Consider the following 22,498-nt stretch of genomic DNA (forward strand, 5'->3'; position numbering starts at 1 on the left):
CCGGGATGTGTACTGCCTGGAGCCAGACCTTGTGCTGGATGGCCCAGTCCCTAATTTGTATGGCTAGGTCCACAAGGAGAGGTGACTTGGTGCCGCCCTGCTTGTTGATGTAAAACATCGCCACAGAATTGTCAGTGCGAACACTGACACTTTGTTGGTGATGGACGGTTGAATACCTCAAGGTGACAGCATCACTTCTCACCCCAGAAAGGAGGAGTCCGTGGTCACTGTCACTTATGGGTAGGGCTCCTGGAAGTAGGCCCCCAATGAAAGTTTGTTGGTCGAAGAGCACCATTGCAGATCCACCGTCATGCAGAATGGAACTGGGATTATCTTGGAATCCGGGTCCGTTACCTGACACCAGCAGCTCCGAAGAGCTAGCGGAGTATGCCTCATCTTTAGACATGCAAGAGGTAGAGCTAGCACGCAAGGGGCCATGAGACCTAGAAGTCTTTGGAACCACCAAGCCGTCATGTGCGAGGACTGGAGGAAGAGCCGACCCGTGGTTGATAGGTCTGCAATCCTGTCCGACGTTAGGAACACCTTGGTATTGACGGCATTCCAAAGGAAACCCAGGAAAATCAGGTCTTGAGAGACTGTCAGACTATTTCTGCCAATTCATCAACAGCCCAAGCTGGAACAGGAGCCGACAGGGAGACTGAAGATTGGTCAAAGCTGTCTGAGGGCAAGTACTGCGCAGGAGCCAATCGTCCAAATATGGGCATACATGAATCCCTCGCAGTCTGAGGAAAGCTGCGATGACCGGCATCATCTTCGTAAAGACAAGCGGCACCAATCTGAGACCAAAATGGAGCACACGGAACTGTAAGTGTTCCTGTCCCAGGGAGAACCGCAGATATTTACGATGCAGGCTCCAAATCAGAATGTACATGTATGCGTCCTGGAGGTCTATTACAGCGAGCCAATCGCCCTTCCGAAGAGAGGACTTTAATTGGCAAGGCATGATCATCTTGAAGTTCTCTTGGGGAAGGGAAACATTGAACTGGGAAAGATAGAGGATAGTGCAGAGGCCAGCCTGGTTGGGTTTGGGCACTGTGAACAGACGGGAGTAGTAGCCCTCTCCTTGCTCTCTGAGGGGAGCAGGCTCCACAGCTCTGATGTCTAGAAGTTTCTGTACCTCGGCTCAGAGAGGGCGACCCGGTCTGCTGGAAGGGAGGGTTGAAGGGTGGGGCAGGGGCAAGCGGAAGTCCCCCCCGCGCCCCCTGAGCGATAGGCAAAACCTATCAGTCTTCGGTGATTGTCTGCCACGTCTCCAGATGAGACAATATTTGTCCTCCCACCGGAGTCTTGTGCGACTGCCAAAAGATATAATTTGAATGATTTGCCGGCAGGGAGTCTACCTGTCCCTGGAGAGGAGGCTGCTGGCAGAGAGAAAAAACAGCCTCCTTGCCGTTGCTGCTTACGGCGGGGCCCGCCAACTGGAGCTTCAGATCGGCGTGCACAGCGATCCGGAAACCACCTGAATCCAGAGAAGGACCGAGTTTGGGACCCCGACCTCCTTGTATAAGGGGCTTTAGCTGGAGCTTTCGCCAGGACCGATAAAGACTTGGCGGTCTGAGTGGTCGCCTTTGTTTTTGTGAGTTCCTCATCTTTGGAGGAGCGAAACAACTCCTTACCATCAAAGGGCAGATCCAGCACTTTGTCCTGCACTTCCTTTGAGAACTTTGTTGCATGGAGCCACACTTGGTGAAACATAAACCCAGACCATAAGGCCCTGAGCAGAGGTATCTACGTGAAGGGCCACAGCTTCCAGTAGATCCTGTGACAACACACCAGCGTCCAACAAACCGGCCTTGAAGTCGTCTAACCTATACAGAGGTAAACATTCCTGGAAATCAGCTAGCTCCCTCCACAGCCTGACATTGGCCGCCGCTAGGATGAACTCAGTGTTAACCTGACGAAGTTGGTGCACCGAATTGGAAAAGACTGTCAATGGTGTCGCGAAGTTTGTCCTCCTTGGACAGGATTTGGGCCGCTGCTTTGGAGGATTTAGAGGCCGGTTTGCACTGAAGGGTGGCTGCTGCCACCACTGTTGACGATGGGAGCGGACAAGCCGATAAGGCTATATCTTCCGATGCGTGTAGCTTTTATCGAGCGTCAATCATCTTGTTGAGATGCAGCCCAGTATGGGGTTTCTCCCAGACTTTGCAGGCCTCATCCAAGAGGTCTGTCTGGAGGAACAGGCCAATGCACTCCTGCAGTAACAGAGTAAAGGCTCCAGAAAGCACCTTTCCTGTGGAGTGGGGTCTTCGGGCACTGGAATATCAAGCAAAGCCATCATATCCAGCACCCGGTCATGAAATTCTCTGAGCGGGGCTGTTCATCACTGTCTGGTCTGCCTGGAGCCTCATCCAGTGAAGCAGGAGCAGGAGACTGATCCGCTGCACGTGGCGCCTCAGGTCTTAAAGTGTTGTCTAGCGGTGCACCCAATGTTTTTTCTATTGGGGACAGCAGAGACAGAGAAGGAAGTGATGGAGGAGGTCCAGCAGGTAGAGGTGGAGGAGGTGGCACCATGGGGCCTGCAGAGGAACAGCCGGGGCAGAAGGCAGCACAGGAGGTTCAGGATACATTTCCCTGAAAAGACCCTTAAAGTAGGCCCTCATGGGATTAGAGCGCATGAGCGTCTGAAATTTCCCAAAAAACACATCCTCATACAAAGGTCTAGGCCGCTCGGAAGGGGCATACCCTCATGAACGCAATGAGGATGGTTGCCAGGAAGGTCCTGCACCGGCTGGGTCCACATAGATCAGGGGTACGGAAGCAGGAGGGAGCGAGACTGTATGAGGCAGCGGTGCCCGAGCACGCCGATCTACTGAAGGACGCAACAGGTTTGTTATCCACATGGTGTGGAAAAAACTGCTCAGCCCCAAAAGGAATCGCCCCCACCAGGTCGTAGTGAGGTTGGGGTAAGAGGGGTAGACAAAATGGCTGCCGTGAACCGTGGGTGGTTGAGCCGCCATTTTGTTGACACCTGAGGTCAACTGTCACAGCCAAAGGTGGCCAAAGGACCTTCCCACCAAGGCCCATTGGAATGCATTGCACTACCAGATGGCCGCTCACTGGTCCCATCCAATTGGTATGTCCACACTGGAACCAATGACAGAACCAGGTGGCTGGGCTGCTCTGGAAGTCTGGATAGGCGTTAATTTGAAATATTTCTCCAGTTGGGTCTATAAGGAGCCTGAATGCTTTTGCCCAGACCTCCCCTCAGTCATCCAGGGTACACAGATTACAAGAAAGCTTAGTCACCTTCCCCTGGATTACTGTAAACAGTGTGCATGGGTCCCGTCTGCCCTCCACTTTATTCTCGCTGCCCCAGCCAGGCTCTGAGGCGAAACCACTGCACCTCAGCACGCCAGCCAAGGGCATTGCCCAACGCAAACCCCCAGCAGAGCTTGGGCTGTTGTGGCCGCTCTTCCAAGAGGCCAACCTTTTATTCCCCAGGCACCAGGGTGCGTGGCCGACAAGAGAACTGCCGCTGACTTATACGCAGGGCCAGGGTGGCCTGTCCATCTGCCTCTCCGCAATCTCCGGGATTGATTTGGTGCACTTGGTCTGTCTAGGAGGCAGAGGGGGAGAGTTCCCCCAGTACATTGTGTCCATTTCCACCACTGCCCATGCCCCAACAAAAAAATTAAAATAAACATACAATGTTACCCTCACTAGGGGCAGATCAGGCAGCAATCTCATTGTGCCCCAGGGAGGGCAAAAAGTCATTCCATGCCCCATCCCTATTGGGTCCAGAGAGGGAGAGTGGCGCTTATATGGTAAGTGAACCCCTACCCCCTCCCCTAAAATGAATCCCTGGGGGGCCTAGTGGCATTGCTGCTCGCCAGGGGTGGCAACATGGTAGAAATGATCCCCAAATCCGCACAATACACCATTACAACACATGGGTTCATCCCGTATTGCTAACCATGCGAGAGGATCTCAGATGACTAAAGTACTCGGCATGGAATTCCATTGCATGCAGGTAAAGCCCCTACGCGTTGCGTTTCTTTTCGGGAATGCTGGGGGTTGTCATGGAAAAGTTGGCAGCCTTTCCATAGACACCCATTGGTCCAGGTACGACGGGACGTTTTACGTCAAGTCAGCTGATCCCTTTAAGACTCCGCCTCACAGTCAGCGCGCTGCTTCTGAATCTCGTTTCATGTATCTTGCTTGAATTCTGGTATTTTTCGACCCTCCTTTGCATCTTGGACATTCTGCTTCTGCATCCCTGGCCATTTGTACGAGATCTCTGTATTTTTGACCCAGAACGTTCAACGGACTGTTTTCCCTCTTCTGCTCGTTATTTCTGCATCTGGTCTAGGACTTCGGATTTCACTTTTGGATTGCCTACGTCTCGCCCTTAAACTGTTTTCTAGCATTTACAGAACATTTCATGCACTACCTTTGAACTTGCTTGGATTTTCAGGACTTGGTTCCAGGCGTCCTCGTTTCGTCGGGAATAGTCTGTGCAGGACTTGTTCACGGACTTCCATCTCCCTCGCATGAACTCCTCGGTCACCAGAAGGATACCGGAACTCTATCCAGGAGTTAACGCTCCATTAACCTACGGTAAGATTGGCACTGAACTCTAGTATACTCCACTGCTCGATTTTGTCACTTAGCTTACTCTTCTTGGTTATTCTTCCAGGGGTACATCTCTCATCTGTTGGTAATTCCTTGACAGACATAAGTAACATTACGTTAGTGAGTATTATTACTGTCAATCTAATTAATGAATTCTGGTGTGTATTCTTGGTTAACCACGTGTTTCATTTTTTCCTTGCAGCTAGCGGTGTACCAGGGCGTACTCTAAGCAATACTCACCTCAATCTGTCCTTTCGTACTCTTGAGGGGCATATTGTCAGAAAGACCAAATAACTTCATGACGTGTCAAAGACTGCCGCTTTCTTCTGTTTTTAGACGCACGTCTAACACTTGGCTGGCAAATCCACATCAGAGAGGTATCTAGCCCACTAGAGTCTTATGAATCCACCAGATGTTGCATTCTGGACTCATCAGAAATTAAAGCCTCACGAACATTGGGAGTGCTAAATTCTAGGCCAAAGAGATGTGTCCTGATCAGTTGCCTCCTCTTCAAAAATGAAAGACTGACTTCTAAATGCCGTTATATGCAGTGGTTCGAAAACCTTCGACACCTCCATCGAACACATTGCTGTTGATGGTCTGAACATCGAGGAGCTTGACTCCTGTCGAACCAGTATCATTTGTTCCTTGTGAATCTTGTTCACTATCCTACTCATTAATGGAGACGGGGGGCTGGGGGGGGGGGGGGGGGAAGCGTAAGCAAATTTCTGTGACCAGTTCATCCATAAAGCGTTCCCCTTGGAGCCTGGTTGGGGGAACCTGGACGCAAAGTCTGGGCATTGCTTGTTTTCTCCTGTAGCGATCAAGTCTCCCGGAGAGTGATGCATCCGTTGTAACAATCGCTTGCACCTCAGGATCGTGGAAGGGTTTTCCCTTGAACAGATTTTCCCTTGTCCACCAGCGTGGGTTTTAAAATAGTGTTGGTGAAACAACCACTAGATTGTCCCACTGACCGCTTGCCTGAGACCACTCGCCAACCACTCCTGCATAGGGCGCAAGCGCGGACGTGCATGTGGGACCAGGTATATGCACGATGCCATCATGCCTAGTAATCGCATTGCTTTGCGTACGCTTATCTGGCACCTGGCTTGATACTGGGGTATTTGCCGAAGCATGTTTTGAACTCTTTCCATCGATGGAAAGGCCAAGCCTGCTCTTGTGTCCAAGACAGCTCCTAGGAACGGTCTTGTGTTTGGTAGAAGACTTGACTTTTTCTCGTTTACTGAGAAACCTAATTGGAAGAGAAGGTTTATGGTTCTTTGCGTGAATACCCTTGGAGCCGGAGCGATCCCGAAAGGTAGCACCTTCCATTGGTAGTGTTGGTTTGCCATTTTGAAACGCAAGAGTCTCCTGTGCGCTGGGAACATTAAAATATGAAAATAGGCATCTTCCATATCCAGCGTTGCCATGTAATCTCCCCGTTTTAGCAGGGGGATTACTTCTTGTAGCGTTGTCATGTGGTATTTTGTGGCTTCACATAGGTGTTTGCAGGGCGTAAGTCTAACACTGGGCGCCTAGTTAGTTCTTTCTTTGGCACAAGGAAGTAGGTTGAATAAATACCCTTGTTTACCTCGTTGGACGGCACGATCTCTATGGCGTCCTTGAGAAGCAATGCCTTGTCCTCTTCAAGAAGGATGAACTGTTCTTCTTTTGTTGTCTTCCTTTGGCGCGGGGATGGTTGGATGATTTTTGGAGGGGCTCCACACAATAACCTGCCGCTACTGTTGATAGCACCCACTTGTCTGTGGTTATTCCCTCCCATGCGTGGGTGAAGTGCGAAATCCGTACCCCTACCGGGGAGGCCTGCTAGGGGACCTGTAGCGGGCTGTCATTGCTTGGGAGGTGTTCCTCCACCTCTAGATGTTGAAGACCTCCCCCGGGCCGTGGAATCTGCACTGGCCTCTCTGGTAACCCTGCAACGCCTGACCTTGGTTGTTATTCCAGGAAGAATTTTGACTTTGTCCGTACCCAGAGCCTTTGGGAATTTTGGCCACGAAAGCAGTGAAAATTGTTCCCACCTCTTTGGCCAGGAGGTTTATTAATTAGTTGCCCGAGGGACTTGAGGGTGTCGTATTCCTCCGTGGCGGACTTCAGGGCGTCCTTTACCGCTTTGCGGAAAAAGACTCTTGTGGTTCCATTGGCATGTTAAGTAACGTCGCCTGGGTTTCCAGCTTAAAGCCAGAATGGCGAAGCCAAGCATAGCGCTTGATTATGGTTCCTTCAGCGATTATTCGGCCTGCATCATCTGCAGCGTCGAGGTTACTCTTAAGAATGCAGCTGGCTGTAGCTTTGCCTTCAGCTGCTACTAATGCAAGTTGAGACATTAAAGGCTCGGGAGCAGAGGCTATTAGGGTGGTTATTTCATCCCATTTATGGCAAACGTAACTTCCCAATGTAGAATTGTTGGCGATTTTAGTTTGAAACGCTGTCGAAGTCGCTACCTTCCTTCCCATGGTATAGAGCTTCTTGCTCTTTTGTCTGGGGGAGCCTCCAAAGAGGCTAGTGGTGTGCCTGCCCTTTTATGGGTAGTTGTAACCACGAGCAAATCTGGCCCAAGCTGACCCCTGATAGAGTGGGCAGACGGCACCGGGCGGAAAAGTTTCTCTACCCGCGGGTTTACTGCCCGTGTTTGGTTAGGTGTCTCTAGTGAAGGTTGGATTCTTCTCTGGACAGATTTTAAAATTGCGATGAATCGGGTGGCAGCCTTCTTGTCTCCCAAAATATCTTCGACAAAGTCCTTGTCTTGCTGAGTCTCATGTGTCTGAATACCAAAGTGCTCAGCTGCTTTAATAGGTCATTGTGGAGGGGCTGATTTTCTAATAGAAAATCTGGCACTGGGGAATCTTGTTGAATTGGCGAAGCCAGGGTATAACACCTCTGCCTCTGCATCACCATCATCACCAATGATCTGAATGTTGGTAGTCCTCATTATCCCTTTCAGGGTCTGTATTAACATCATAAAGCTCAGCTGCTATACAAGACCTTTTTGCTGGTGGCTGGGATGAAGCCAGGGGCTGAGAACTGGAAGTCAGGGGCTGAGAGCTGGAAGCCTGAGTAGTAGGAGATGTGATTATAAAGTTTTTGATAGCCTGAGGTTTTTTTCCCTAGGAAGAATTGGCAAAAAAGGTAATCCTCGACATCACTCTCTATGTCCTGAAACGGGGATGACTGCAGGGTAATGAGGGGTAGGGGCTTGTACTAAAGGTGTAGGTGTGGATAGGCCCTTATTCTGTAAGGCCTCAGCCAAAGAACCCTCCTCTTGTGGTACAGGTAATGCTTCCATAGAAGGGGTAGACTTGTCCTTATGAGACTTGTCTTTATGATTAGAACTGTTGGAGGAAGACCTTTTGGTATGAGTAGCCTTTAGATGGCTCTCAGGGACATGTTTCTTAACCAGGTGAGACATCCCAGTGTTTTTTGACTTTACAGACGATTTTGACGAATTATGTCGACTCTTGGTATTGGGATGGACCTCCGCCTCGTCTGACGACTTTCGGTCGATGTTTTATGGGCAGCGTCTTTCGGTTTCCGGGGCCTGTCGTGGGCCAATCGGTGGACAGGGAATCTACAGTTCTCCCCCTAGACAACGTATCTTGGCGTTTGGTCGACAGCGCCGACTCATTGCCCAGGGATATGTGTTTAGTGCCGGGATGTGTGTTTAGTGCCGTGTGGAGTGTTAGTGCTCTGGCAGCCGGGTGTCGCCCCTGAAACAGAGCCGCCAGCCTGTCTCTTAGGGTCGGGGTTCTGCACTTGGGAACGTTCCCAGTCGCCCTCGCCGTCCGAAATGATGGCAAAGCTGCCATCACTGGAAGCTCCATCCACGTCAATGGCGGCCTCGGCCTGCATTGTGTGATGGGCCCAACGCTGGGTTCTGCAATCTTTAAGGGTCTTAGGCAGTGCTCCAGATAAGATTTTGAGGTGGGAGTATTTTACTCCCTGTTTTTAAACTTTGAAAGTAAATGTGATTTTAAGAGAGTAAAAATGACTTTTCTCCTTTGCAAGAGAGTAAAATGTATGTGACATCCAGCGACGCATGCACAAACTGTATGGAAATCCTTACCGTACGGCAGCTTTCTGCATTGTGACAGAATACACCTTTTATTATTTCTCTAAGGTCTGGCCATTTGATCTCTCCTGTATATATTTAAATGTTGAAATCACAAAAACCTAGCTGGCTTCAGAGAAATACATTCTGTTTCAGAGGTGGCTTGCAATTACATCCATGTAGATAAAAATCAAAAGAAGTCTTCTGGTTTCTGTCAAGTAACCTGACCTTTGCACTGCCCTCTGCTCTAAACCTGTGTATAAATGTACGCAGGAAAATAAAAAAGCTGTCGTATTTGCAAGATTTTCATGCGTAAAAAGGCCTAGTACGCACCTTATCTGGAGGCCTGGTCTTAGGTTTAAAGAACTTGCAGGCTCGACAATGCCCTTCGTCGTGGTCATGGTTTAAACACAGGTTGCACACTCCGTTTGTCGATGCACGGAAATGTTTTATTACACGCGGGGCAGAATTTAAAAGGTGTTCCATCCATGTCTGGGAAAGTCAGCCAGGCAAGAAAGGGAAAGGGTGGGAAAATGCATTGTACAATGACCGCCCCCCCACTCTCCTTACATGTAAGGGCCTAGGCCTGGTGGTCCTTCCAAGGTCAAAAGGGTCAGTAGATGTCTTTTCCACCGTGTCGATAAATTGGTCGAAGTCGGAAGGAAAGGACAGATAGAGTAATCTATTTGCTGTTATGCCGAATTCGAACTCTGCGCTAAGCGTCCGCACACAATGGCGGAAAATAACTATCTGAGGGACCTCGACGCGTGAAGGACCATAGGTATAGTACTAAGCATAGAATTACTGGCACGCCCTGTCGACGTTCGAGTTTCAAAACAACTGTAATCCTCCGCAGAAAAAATCTGAACCAGCCGACGATGGATAGTAATAGATCAAAGATGAGGAATACTTGGGAGGACACAATCCATTCAAAGTGAAGCTACTGCAAGAAGGGAAAATGAAATCAGTACAATTGAAAGAATAGAATGACTACAGGTCCTAGCATGTTCTCTGCTTTACAGTAGTAAGGACCCAACTAAGGACTGTCCACTTCTCACAAGTGCTCTTTCCAAATTTCACTGATGTTTTCTCACAGATTTGTACCAAATCGCCCTATGATCCCCCTCCCATTCACCCACATAAACCCTAAAATGTTTCTATAGGTGGATGTGGCTGGTGGTGTGATGTACCCATCCAAACTCCCTTTCGGACACAATTTGGAAATTCCTCCAAATCTCCCATATGTCCCATTAAAATGTCCCCATTTTTCAAATCAAAAGTGGCTAATGCTTCATACCAACATTGTGGTACAGTGTTTGCAACTACAATTCTATTTCATTTTGTTTTAACAACTCGAGCAACTAAATAGCACCAACATCTACAAAGCTCCAGTGAAAGGCATAATCTGCCCTACTGGGTGGGTAATCTGTGTCCTGCAAGTCACACAAAAACATAACATCAGAGACCAACAGGGGGCTGCGTGAAACGCTTGCTCCGTTCACCATCGCCCTCTTCAAACACATTAATGAGCCCTGTCAGGGATTTTTGTGTGATCCACCGTTGGGATCAGGCATGGCTTGGGGAGAGTCGCTGGCTGCCCTCCCCCTATCCCTGCAATTGTTCCGGTACACCTGCAGTGGAAGATTGTGCCTCTCGGGCTGGATGCGTGCAGCTAAGAGCACGAGAGCCGCCAGCGACTGGGGGCTGCAAGCAGGTGATGAGCTGCATGCTCTGGCTTGGTCCCGACTGGGAGCTGAACCCCAAGACCTGCGAATTGCGGTGCACATGTGGCTCTCGGAGTGCCAGAGGCTGCGGAGCAACAACGGGCCACCGAGGGGAGGAGCCAAGTCACTGCGGGCTGCCGAGGCACTTCAGGCAGCCTGCGAATGTCAATCCCAGTCTTATCGTGACCTGGAGGGGCGCCACAGAAGAGACCTAAAAGCGCAAGCCTAACAGAGCGTGGATGCCTAAGAGAGCGAGTGAGAATGCAGGAGGCAAGAGTGCAAGAATGCAAGTTGCCTGAGGATGTTAAATGTTGGCATATGACAGATGGTTGAAAACTACATATTTCACTTTCAGGTCTTCCATTGGTCCAGTACAGAGGATTGTGGGGGTGTCGTAGTTTTCAGATATGTGGTATTCAATATCAGAAAGGCTCTTAGGTGTAGATTCTGGTTCCATCTGTTCTGTTACAGTTTCCTCTTCTCGAAAAACCCACAGCTGATCCTTCTTGTCCGGCTCACTATCACCCAATTTCCATTATTCCTTTTCTGTGCAGACTTCTGGAAAAGCTGGCCATCTCTCTGCTTAACCTTCATTCCGATTCTGTTGGCTGTTTCCACGACCACCAGTCTGGCATCAGAGCTGCCAGAAGCATGGAAACTGCTCTAACATTCCCTCTGTCCTCATCCTACTCGATCTCTCTTCTGCCTTAGACACGGTCAACCATACCATCCTGCTCAACCATCTCTGTGGTAACCTGGGTATCACTGATCAGGCTCTGGCCTAGCTGACCTTTTTTTCTCTCTGATCGACCGTCCCAGGTCCAACTTGGGTCCTTCCTATCATCTATCTCCCTCTCTACCTGTGGTGTTCCCCTGGGGTCTAACCTCTCGCTCTGGCTTTTCAACCTCTACCTGACAACTCCTTGCACAGTGAATTGCCATTTTCTGCTCCAATTTCCAGTGCTATGCTGATGACCACTCATTTTCAGGCTGCCCTCGGCCACCTCCTCATCTCCAATTGCCTAACTGCCATTCAAGATTGGTGTGCCGCCAACAACCTTTGTCCGAATCCCAGCAAGACGGAGATCCTCCTCATTGGCACACCTTCACCCTCCTTTCCCCTCACTCTCTGGCCGGCCTCCCTTGGCCCCCCTCCTACCCCTACCCGCAAGGCCAAAAACCTCGGGGTCATCTTGGACTCCACACTTTCCTTCTCTGCCCACATCACAGAGGTCTCCAAAAAGTCAAACTTCTTACTGCACCTCCGCAGAGGTGCTCTACCTTTCCTCTCCTTTCCCCCAGAAGCTCACTGTCTCCCAAGCTCTGGTTCTCCCTAGGTTGGACTATTTTAACAGCCTCTTTCTAAATCTACCTGCCTCTACTCTCCGCTCTCTGCAACTAATCCAGAACAAGACTGCAAGACTTGTCCTTGGCCTCAAGCCCTGGGATTGTATCTCTCCAGGTCTGAAATCTCTCCATTGGCTCCCAGTGGATGAAAGGATTAAAGTCAAAACCCTCTGCATTGTCCACAAGGATTTCTGGGGCCTGGGTCCAAAATACCTTCAGCTATCCCTCCGCAAATACCTCCCCTCTCGAGCTCTTCGTTCCTCTACCTCCAACTCCCTCAGGGTCAGTCGTTTTTCAAAGAAACTAGCTTGGGGCAAATCTGTCTTCGGCTGGGGCCTCCCTCTGGAACAGCCTCTCTGCCATTGTGAAACTTGGAGAACCATCTCTAGTTCCGGAAGCACCTCAAGACTTTCCTCTTGGCTTCTGCCTTTGCCTCCCCCTCTCCCCTGCTGATCTGTTCTCTCTTGGCAACATGCACCTGGCCTACCCTCTGTCTTCCAGCCAGGTAACTGCTGCTCACCCTGCCACCCTCCTGCACTGCCTCCGGGCAACCCCTTGCATTTGGGTCTGTATCTGTACCCATACAGTCCCCACCCCCCTTTTCTTCCTGCACATACCCTGTCTGCTGCCTTAAACCCAGCTCTTGCCACTTGCTGGCGGCACTACCACTGTTTGTTGCCTTTATTATGTATTTATTATTGGTTTCTTCTTTGGTCCGCACTTTCCACTTCTCCCCCCTTCCATGCACTTTTCCCCTCTCCCATGCACTTGTGTGTTCTCAATGTCACCGGGCCTAGTAAGATTGTTGTTTTGTTCTCCCCTGTTCCCATCCCTTGCCTTCCCCTCTCAAACACTTGTGTACGAGAGCGATAGAAATCAAATATCAATATCAATATCAATAGCAGAAGGGTGCACTGTGGTGTATGCAGTGCTGAAAAATGCATATTACTGTTCCAGGTCTTTCAGATACCAGAACAGTGCATTGCTGCAACTATGTTTATATTTCGGGAAGGCCAAATGACAGATTACTGCAAAAATGAGTGAAGCATTCCAGTCCTGAACTATAACCATTACACCCTCAGTTAGCAACAGACATCGGTCTTGAATTGCATGTCCACCTATCCAAGAAATCACCCACCCTCACTCAGAAGATATAACATGCCCCATAATTCACCCGCTTCAACATGCAGAATGGTGAACTATAGACTAAACAGTGAAAACTGCAATCCTCGAGCCCTACACTTAAACTCACCCACCCAAATTCACAATGGCTGAGGACTGAGGATGCGTTTTAAATGCAAGGATGCTAAAAGGCTGACTCATTCAGAACTGGCAAGAGGAGGCAGTCAGCCACTGGATAGGGGAATGATGGTCTTCATCCTTATGCCTTCCTACCTTACTGCACAGATACTTTACCGGAAGAATACAAACTGAACAACCAATGAAAACGGGTGCACCTTCTGCTGGCATAATGGGACTGCTTTCCAGCAATACAGAGCTATTCTGATGCATTTATCTTTCTTATTTTTATTAAGTACGGTTATTCAGCCAAACATACAAATAAGCACAGATTGGGCCTCATACCTGTTGATGTGCTCCTTCAATATAATACGCAGCTGAAAGTCCAGCAAGCAGCAGCAAAACAGAAACGACAACCCCGCGCCGGTGCCATAACCTACGAAAAAAACAAAAAAACATGACAATTGGCTTCATAAATCCTCCAATTTTTATGCAAATGCTCAATTTAATTATACATAGCATGAGCAGGTATATTAAATTGCAAACATTTTAGGACAATCTTTGCTCCATGAAAATGAATTAACAACTGTATTGGGGGATGACTGCACAGAGTTTAAGAAAGTAGCACCACAGACAGTCCTGTAGGACAGTTCAGGTTTCACCGGGTCAGTGGAAATGGAGGATTAAGCAGAAAACCTTGCTCAAGCGGTTACAACTTTTTACTAGCCATTACAACATGGTTGGTGTACAGGGGATACAAACAGTGTACTACAGTTAGGGCACATGTATACACATTAAGTGTATTGTAAATCTTCTAAAACTGTCCAGTGCCCCAGAAGATATCCCAAGAGCGGTTTAATGATTCTGCTGTAGCCAATAAGGAAAGCAGTGCAGCATGAATTTATAGGTTGCAGGATGTTGGAGTGGGGAGAAAGCTTCAGTTCTTCGCAGCTGCCTAAAAGACAGGTTTATAGAATAGTCTTTTATAGAATTCAGTTGGGACTGTAATTGACCAGCCAGGTGATACACCAAGTTCGCTCTAGCCCCTCATTGGGAGAGCAGAGGAAATTAAGGCTCAACCAACCATCAAACACTTTACTGAGTTTGGCAGTTAGTGCCAATGTTGCTAATTTGGCAGAGGCAGATGTTTGCTCTCCATAGTAATAACTTGCCCAGTACATCGCTATCGATAGACCTTGCATTAGTTATCAGGAGTGAATGGCAGTTAGCCCCACTGAAGGCAGCCCTTCAGAGGAAAACCTGTACCCTCCCAGAAAAGTAATGAATATGCAAGGCTCCCACATTCGTCTAGCGACACAGCTCCTCAAGTTGCGTCAGCAGACGGTCACCATAAGGAGCTCTGTTTTTGCCTGAACTGAAGAGCAAAGTAGAGGAAAAATTCACATTTTAGACTCCATACTGGTGACAAAGGTATACATACTAGAGAAAACACCCATGTCAAATTGAAAATACATCAACGTGGTAAATTATTTCTCTTGATTATTGTTGGAGTTGAAAAACCTTGAAAAAAGTGCTGCAAGGGATACAGATTACCACCAAAAATAGATATTTGATATCGCATGGTTGGTGTGATTGCATGGTGTTGAACCAATTCTGTTGCTCCAGGATATTTTGTTAATGTATTTTCCTGCATACTGCAAAACAGGATCTTTCTTAGTAATGAGCTGTAACTTTTGGGTGGGGAAAATATTCGTCTTACAGGAGTTTACATGCCTTGTTGTGCCGTTAGCTGTGACTAGCTGCAGACAGACTTGGGTATCTTTGTTCGGGTTTGTTCTTTATGCCACCTGCTATGCTCAGATCATGTGTCTAGACCAGTGGCTTGAATAGCACTTTCCACAAAGAGGACCTATGCTATAGTGCTGCTCTCATGTGAAGACAACCTATATAAACAATGCTTGGGAAATGCTAGCAAACAAGGTTTAAAATAAAAGAATAATGTACTTTTTAAAAGAATGAAAATATATTTTGACTTTCTAAAAGATACACAATTTAGCAATGGGGAACTATGAGAGGGCATTACATTTCTCTATTCAGAACTAATGAAACATACTCTGGATTGGGTGTATTCAAACCAGTCTATTCCAATGAAGAGCTGCATATAAAGTGCAACTTCAGTGCTAGGGGTTAGTAAAAGGTCTTTAAGACTAGTTGGAACTAACATCTACAGACAATTCAGATATCCACGATAAGGATGTAGCAGAAAATGAGGCTAACAAGAATCAATATTAATTGCCTTGAATTTAATTTATTTAGAACTCTCGAGACCTGGTAAGTAGAACTATTTAGTTTAAGTCCCTTAAAAAGGAAGAAAAAAAAGCAATACTTCAAAGCTCTAGGTCCTGGCTCTCTACGTATCTTGTGGTAAACACAGGCGGAGGAAAGTGGCCATTTAAAAAAAAAGGGCCCCGTTGTCTTGAATACTAGGCTATCAACTGCTATGGAACAGACATTGTATTGAAGTGGCTCATTAGCACAGAACAGATGAGATAAATGCGTTGGTACTATTCAACATGCGTTGGTACTATTCAACAACCAACCATTCAGAACACTCCACCTCCCCCCAATAAGAAGCCAATATAGTAATTTCACCAAGGAATCACAGTCCTGCACATCACTGAAACATGGAAGGAACATTTCATTAAATTGAGAATTGGCCAACTGCCAAAATTCGATTGAACAAATATTTAATCCCAGCAAATTAATTTTACTGTGAAACCTTTTACAGTAAGTGTACCAGTTATCAAATAGAGGGTCAGGCTCCAGGGACTGCGAAACGGTCATGGATCTGACCCTGTTAAGGGGGGGCAAAAGAACTCACAGGGTGTGTGGGGGATTTGAGGACGGGGAGGGGGAGCTCCTGTCTCAAGCTGCCGGGTATGTATGGAGCTGTGTATGTGCATTGGTGCCTCTGATCTGGCCAGGTCTTTCTTTGATCTTTCAGGTCGTTCTCCAGACGTCTGGAGTTCAGAGCAGCCTCAATTAACAGAACAAGATCAACACACTAACAACCAGCATGTACCAGACTCCTCTGAAACCTGGGATGGAGCGTGGAGACAGCACAACGTAAAAACCGACTGGGTCTACAAGTACCACAATTTGCCCAGGCCCAATGGACAAGACCTGGCCTTTACTACCACAGGAGGAACGGACTGGTTACTCAAATGGGAACAAATAGGCTTCTCCATTCAGAAGTTGAATGAGACCAAATATCACCACAGGGCCCTGCGGCAAGTCAGAAGGACACAGACTGAGGAAATGATTTGTGAATTTCTATTAAAGTAAAAAATCCCCCCATCTTTTCCTACCTCTATGGGTGGTCCCTACCCATCATTCTAATTAAGGTGCTCGTCAGTCATTCGTGAATGTCCAAAAGAAATAGTCTGTAGTCCAAAACTATCCTATCTGACCCTACCACTAGGAAAACTAACATATGCAGAGAATGACTCCTTTCTACTTGTGGGTATGCTTAATACCAATCTGTAGACTTGATTACTGATATGAAATTTTCAGATAGTCTTTTGTGACCTCTTATTATTCTCTGTAACTCTTCCTTAACGTTCCTCTCTCTTTGGTATCCCAATCAGGCTGCTTTTCCAAGAAATATATTCTTTGTTACTACTTCCAGGATAACCTAGAAGGATACTATTCTTCAGGTGGCCTTTCTCTCTCGGTGGATTAGAACTCAACTTGCTTTGCATCACTTTTTTATTTGGTTTGCTAGTATATTTTCTGATTCACAATGTTCATTCCTTCCGATATCCTCGTCTGATCTGAAATATATTTATGGGCTTCCCCCTTTTCCCAGGGTATTGTTATTCCTTGTTTTAACACTTAACATTTAGATTCTTAGTGTCTTGCTGATTTAAGTTCAGAGGCTTCAGAGTTTACTTTGCCTCGTTCCTGCTTCTCCCAACAACGTTGATTCAAGGGTAAGTCTTTCTCATAATGTCTACTGGGATGAGTGATCTGTTCGATATAATTATCTCTCTTTGGTCTCACGCTATTGCCTTTCTCCCCGTTACCTTCGCTTATGAGGGCATTGGGGGGGGGGGGGCGGGGTAACGTTTTCATTATATTTGTTCCTAATCAACCTTTTTGAGTCACAGAATGTGTTCGCTTCGCCTTCTTTGGCGTTACTGATATTTTGTGTCTGTTCTGGTATTCGTTTCTTGTCTCAGGCTCCTGCCCTGTGGCGCTCTCGTATCGAGGCTGCAGCAGTGCTTTAGCGTCTCAGCCTCTCGTATTGGGCTCCGGCCCGATGCATTATCCTGTCGAGGCTATGCTGTGACTTTGGCGTCTCAGCCTCTCATATTGGACTTCTGCCCTAATGCTCGTGTTGGGGTTGCGGCAGTACTTTGGTGTCTCAGCCCCTCGTATTGGGCTCCTGCCCTAATTTCTCCTATTGAGGCTGTCCGTGAATTTGGGGTGTCAGCCTCTCGTATTGGGCTCCTGCCCTGGTGCTCTATCCTGCCAGTGTTGTGCTATGCCTTCTCTTCTTGAGCGAGTTTCAAACTAGCGGTTCTCCTCTTGTGGGCGTACTCTGCCTCCTCCCAGTCTTACACAGCACAGTGCCTCTCTAGACCGCATTTGTCTTCCTCCCTCTGCAGGGTACGTTATATAACATACTCATCTGAGTATACCGCATATTTAGATTTAAAGGGATTTATTTCAAAACACGATAATATCTCAGAGGAGTTTCTTCGTTCGTCTTGATCTACAGAGGTCTTTGATATTGTGGAGTTTATCATGTAGGCCATGGTGTGCATCGCTGTAGAGAGTTACTCACTGGAATGGGAGTCCTTTTCCCCTAAGGGGGGTGTCTCACACAGTGACTAAAAGGCCTCTAAAAAGCATAGGGTGGAAGAGACAGCATGAATAAGAAATAAGCAAAAACAAGGTTGGGCAAAAAGCAACCCTTGGCCAAAAGAAGCATCCCTTCTGGATGATGCATTTTAAGAATAATGTTTGTAAAATACGAGATTAGCCCAATTTGCAGTCTTTAGAGATGGGAGATGCCTTCTAAAGGCCAATTACCACTGCCTCGGCTCCGGTACAATGAACCCCAAGTCTTTGCAAAGCTTCAAGCCCTTGCCCATCTAGCAAGTGTGGCTTTAGCCACCTTGTTGCCCGGGAAAAGACCACTGTAAGTTACAAACAAATGGTCAGACCTCCTAAATGGGATTGAACACTCCAACACAATTTTAAAATCCTTGTGGCATTAAGATTGTGTAATGCTTCTTCTGCTGGAGAGGAGTGAGGTCTGAGATGAAACACTGAAGAAAGTTTCCAGATTAAGATAGAAATTCAAAACTACGTTGGGAAGAAAGGATGGAACCATATGAAGAACCAGCTTATTTCTATGGAAAACCAGAAAGGGTTCGAGGAAATGGCTTGAAGTATTTAGATTCTCCTAGCCGATGTAATGGCTACTAGAAAAGCAGTTTTGATGTCAGTAAATCTATATCCCATGAATACATTAGTTCAGAGGGTTTGTGCATCAAAGCAGCCAATACCAAATTTGGGTCCCACTGTGGCGCAGGCTCGCTATGGGAGCGTTTAATTGAAAAAGATCTTCAAAGTGACACTTACATGCATCAATAGAGAAAATCAATGGTTTTCTGTATTGAAATAAGCACCAAGAGACAAAAAGTTAATGCTTGAATGTGTCAACCTTTACACCTGTAGAGGCTAAATATGAAATGAATGACACAGTCTACAGAAGCTAAAAGCGGGTTTATGTTTTGAACCAGAGTCCAATAACATAAAATGAAACATTTACTCTTGTACTGCTTTTTGGTGTATTCATTCCTGACATCAGGATATTCAGATTTTGCTCGGAAAACTGTACATAAGAACCAAGCTTGCAAGTTCACCGGGGTGGGGGTGGGATGGGAGGGGGATGTTGGGGGAGGGGGGGGTGAACAACCTGCCCTTTCTGCCGAGACAGAAGATTTTCTTTCTGGGGAGTCTATCCAAGGAAAGTTACAATTCCTGGAGTAATTTAAGAATTTCACACTAGTTTGAATCTCAGAGTTGTGTAGATTAGCTGGAAGGAGGGCTGGAGGGGGTGGATTATAAAGTGTCTCATTGAATACTCTATTGGGAGAGCATCTCCCAGAGGATGATGGCACAGGCCTATCCGAGATGTATATTGAGGGTTAAGGGCAAGGTGCATTGTACTGTGCCGCAACCAAATACACAGCCGGGATCCACCATTTCTAAACATTTTTGGAAACAGGCCTCTTCAATTGCCATTTGTGAGGGACGGAGATCAATTTGCTTTCAATGCTTGGCAACAAATTATTTTTCCCTTCCAGATGGCACTCGGTCAGAAAAAGGTGGTTCCGGAGAGGCCAATACCATATTCGTTCTGCAAGAAAACACAGGACAAGAATGAGACCCTCCTTGCTTGTTCGTATAAAAACAGTCATATTATAGTCTTAAATTGATAAAAGAAAAGATTTAGAGCGAAGATTGCTCAGAGTTGTACATTTATAAGATTTTTTACATCCTGAACTGACCAAAGACCGTAAGTTTACAGATTACAGTGTGCTCCCCATCCATAGTCTGAAGAGTCGTTAATTACGGAGATTTGAGACCGATGTTGATGAAAAGGAAACCCTTATAAAATGTTCTTTGACAGTTAAAAACCAAAATTAGGGAGTATCGGATTAGGACTGAAATTTGTATCCTTTTGCAACAAGGGTCCAACAACTGATAGATTTGATTGATTTATAGAGCTCAAAACTACAAGAGTAGTGGGCAGAGTTCACTGCATCTGGATGCAGATGGAACAGAAAACATTTGACATAGATCGAGAAATTACTGGGAATTGGGAGAAAATAAATGTTTTCAGGTTTCTCCAGAATACCTGAAATAAGGAAATGAAGCTAAAAAGTTTATTCCATGGGCAGGTTCAGATTCCGGAGAATTGTCAATCTCCTCTGGCGATGCAGCGTGAGGAAGTAATCATTAAGAAATATGAATGTGCTGGTGTAAATGGACGGTGGCGTTGATAAACATTAAAAAAAATAGCAAGATATTGCCATGCTAGACCAATAAGGCATCTAAACACTAGGACAATTATCTTAAAGAGTATACGCTGACTCACAGGTTACCAATGTAAGGAGCGTCCGATATCGGAAACGCAAACGGAGGTGAAAAATAAGACAAAAAGCCACATTTTGTATAGTTTGGAGTCGAGACAGGTGTTGATTGGAGCAGACTATATAGAAAGCCTTGGCATAGTCCAGACGAGAATTAACTGCACCTACAACTTTGCCATCTTCCACGAGGGGAAAATAGGGAAGGGTATGTCATAGTAGTCGAAGACTAAAAAGTGTTGATTTGACTACCTTGTTAATAATATCAATCACTCCAAGGTTTTTTACCTTACTAGAATAACCAGGTCACTCACCGCAGTGACCACCTTACTCCTAGTCCATATTCCCCTTTCCTCCATACTTATGGGACATCTCTCCGTCCTGTGGGACGGGACCGGAGCACTTTGCAAAAAGCATCCAAAAATGTTTTCAAAAATGTGTCCTTCCTCTCTTTCTTGCGCGGGGCCCGGCACGAGGCCATAACCCCGCCCACCTTGGCTCTGCCCCGCGCATCGCCCATCAGTCCTTTTCTATCGCCAGGTCAGAGACCTATTAGCAATAACAGAGGAAACTTATTAGAGGGGATGGCGGGCAGGCGTATGGAGGAAAGGGGACTATGGACTAGGATTAAGATGGTCACTACGGTGAGTAACCTGGTTATACCCCTACGTCCCGTCCCCTTTCCTCCATAATTATGGGAGATTCCCAAGCACTCCTAACAGGAACTACGGGTGGATGGAAAAAGGTTCTTAAGAACAGCCTGACCAAACTGAGCATCAGCTCTTGAGCTCATGTCAAGACAATAATGCTTACAAAAAGCAGATGGGGAGGCCCAAGTAGCTGCCCTAGCGATGGACTCCCAGGGGACATATTTCTGAAAAGCAACCGCGGCTGCTTTTCCCCGCACCAGGTGTGCATGAATACCCTTAGGAGGCTTCAGCCCTTGGACGGTGAAAGACTCCGTAACGCAGGCGGCGATCCACCGGGAAATAGTCGCCTTACATGCCTGCTTACCCCGAGGGTTAAAAAAAGTCACAAATAGTTGAGAAGAACTCCTAAGCTCGGATGTTCTGCCCAGATAAAACTTAAGAGCCCTTCTGACATCGAGACAATGCAGAACCCTTTCTGCCTCTGAGGTAGGGTTCAGAAAAAAGACCGGCAGGGAGATTGATTCAGATGGAACTCAGACATCACCTTCGGCAGGAAAGCAGGATTTGTCCGTAGGACTAATTTATCCTTGTGAAAGACCAGGAGTGCTCCACCGACAAGGCCTGGAGCTCACTCACCCACCTCGCTGACGTAACGGCAACCAAAAAGGACACTTTCCAGGATAGGTACTTGAGGTCCACTGTAGCCATTGGTTCAAAAGGCTTATGGCACGCCGTCAGGACTACATTTAGATCCCACGACGGGTGCTGACAACGAATTGGAGGATGGAGGCGTGTCAACCCTGCAAAATGCCTCTTAACCACTGGGTTACACAGAGAGTAAGAGCATTGGTCTGTAGAAAGGTAAGCGGAGACCGCTGAAAGGTAAGTTCTGCATGACAGAACATGAACACCCAACTCTGCTAAGAAGGATACGAAGGACAGCACCGTGTCAATCGTAGCCCCCTTGGGTCCAACTGTTTTTCCAAACACCAATGACAGAACCTAAGCCATTTGTCGAGGGTTTCCTGGCTGCCTGGATAATACGCATGTTAACAGCAGAAGTTAAGACTTGAACTCAGGCACCATGCCGCCAAGCTGAGCGATTGTGGGGAGGGGTGCCACAGCTGCTGCTCCCCCTGGTGAAGAAGATCAGGAGTCACTGGCAACCTGATCGACGGAAACTCCGACAGGTGTTGAAGTTCTGAGAACCAAAACCTGGCCGGCCACCACAGGGCTATGAGTAGAAGGGAACAGTTCACCGAGTTCTTCAGCTTGCAAATTGCTCGGTGAACTGGAGGCAGCGGCGGGAAGGCGTAAGCTCATGTTGTGCCATGGGATCTTGAGGGCATCCCCCAGAGAGGAGGCTCCCAGCCCCCCTCTGGAGGCATACTGAGGAAGCTTCTTGTTTACTGCTGTAGTGAAGAGGTCCACCTCCGGTGTGCCCCAACGCAAGAAAATCTGTGAGAGGACCTCCGCCTTCAACTCTCACTCGTAGCTAACCACTGTCTGCCGGCTGAGGACATCCGCTGTGACATTCAGCTGGCCCGGGATGTGCACTGCAAGCAGCCAAACACCACAAAGCACAGCCCACTCCCAAATCTGGATGGACAGATCCACGAGAAGGGGAGACTTGGTTCCCCCTTGCTTGTTGATGTAATACATCAACACCACATTGTCCGTGCGTATGCGGACCACCTTGTTGGCTATGATCAGTCTGAATGCCCTGAGAGCCAGGAAGATCACCAGAAG

General features: G+C 47.3%; 1 protein-coding gene across 4 annotated transcripts in view; it reads right to left on the minus strand.

Annotated features, from left to right (window-relative positions):
* The window catches only part of VMP1 (vacuole membrane protein 1), a 1,390,334-nt gene that overhangs the window by 1,079,963 nt on the left and 287,873 nt on the right, over positions 1 to 22,498 (minus strand). For all 4 annotated transcript variants that reach the window (XM_069615110.1, XM_069615112.1, XM_069615111.1 and 1 more), the window contains one exon: positions 13,318 to 13,408. In XM_069615110.1, the coding sequence (XP_069471211.1) occupies positions 13,318 to 13,408 (91 nt within the window). The remainder of the gene's footprint in view (positions 1 to 13,317; positions 13,409 to 22,498) is intronic.

This window comes from Ambystoma mexicanum, chromosome 9 (genome assembly GCF_040938575.1).
Source record: "Ambystoma mexicanum isolate Mex_15411 chromosome 9, UKY_AmexF1_1, whole genome shotgun sequence".
In the NCBI taxonomy this organism is placed as follows: domain Eukaryota; kingdom Metazoa; phylum Chordata; class Amphibia; order Caudata; family Ambystomatidae; genus Ambystoma; species Ambystoma mexicanum.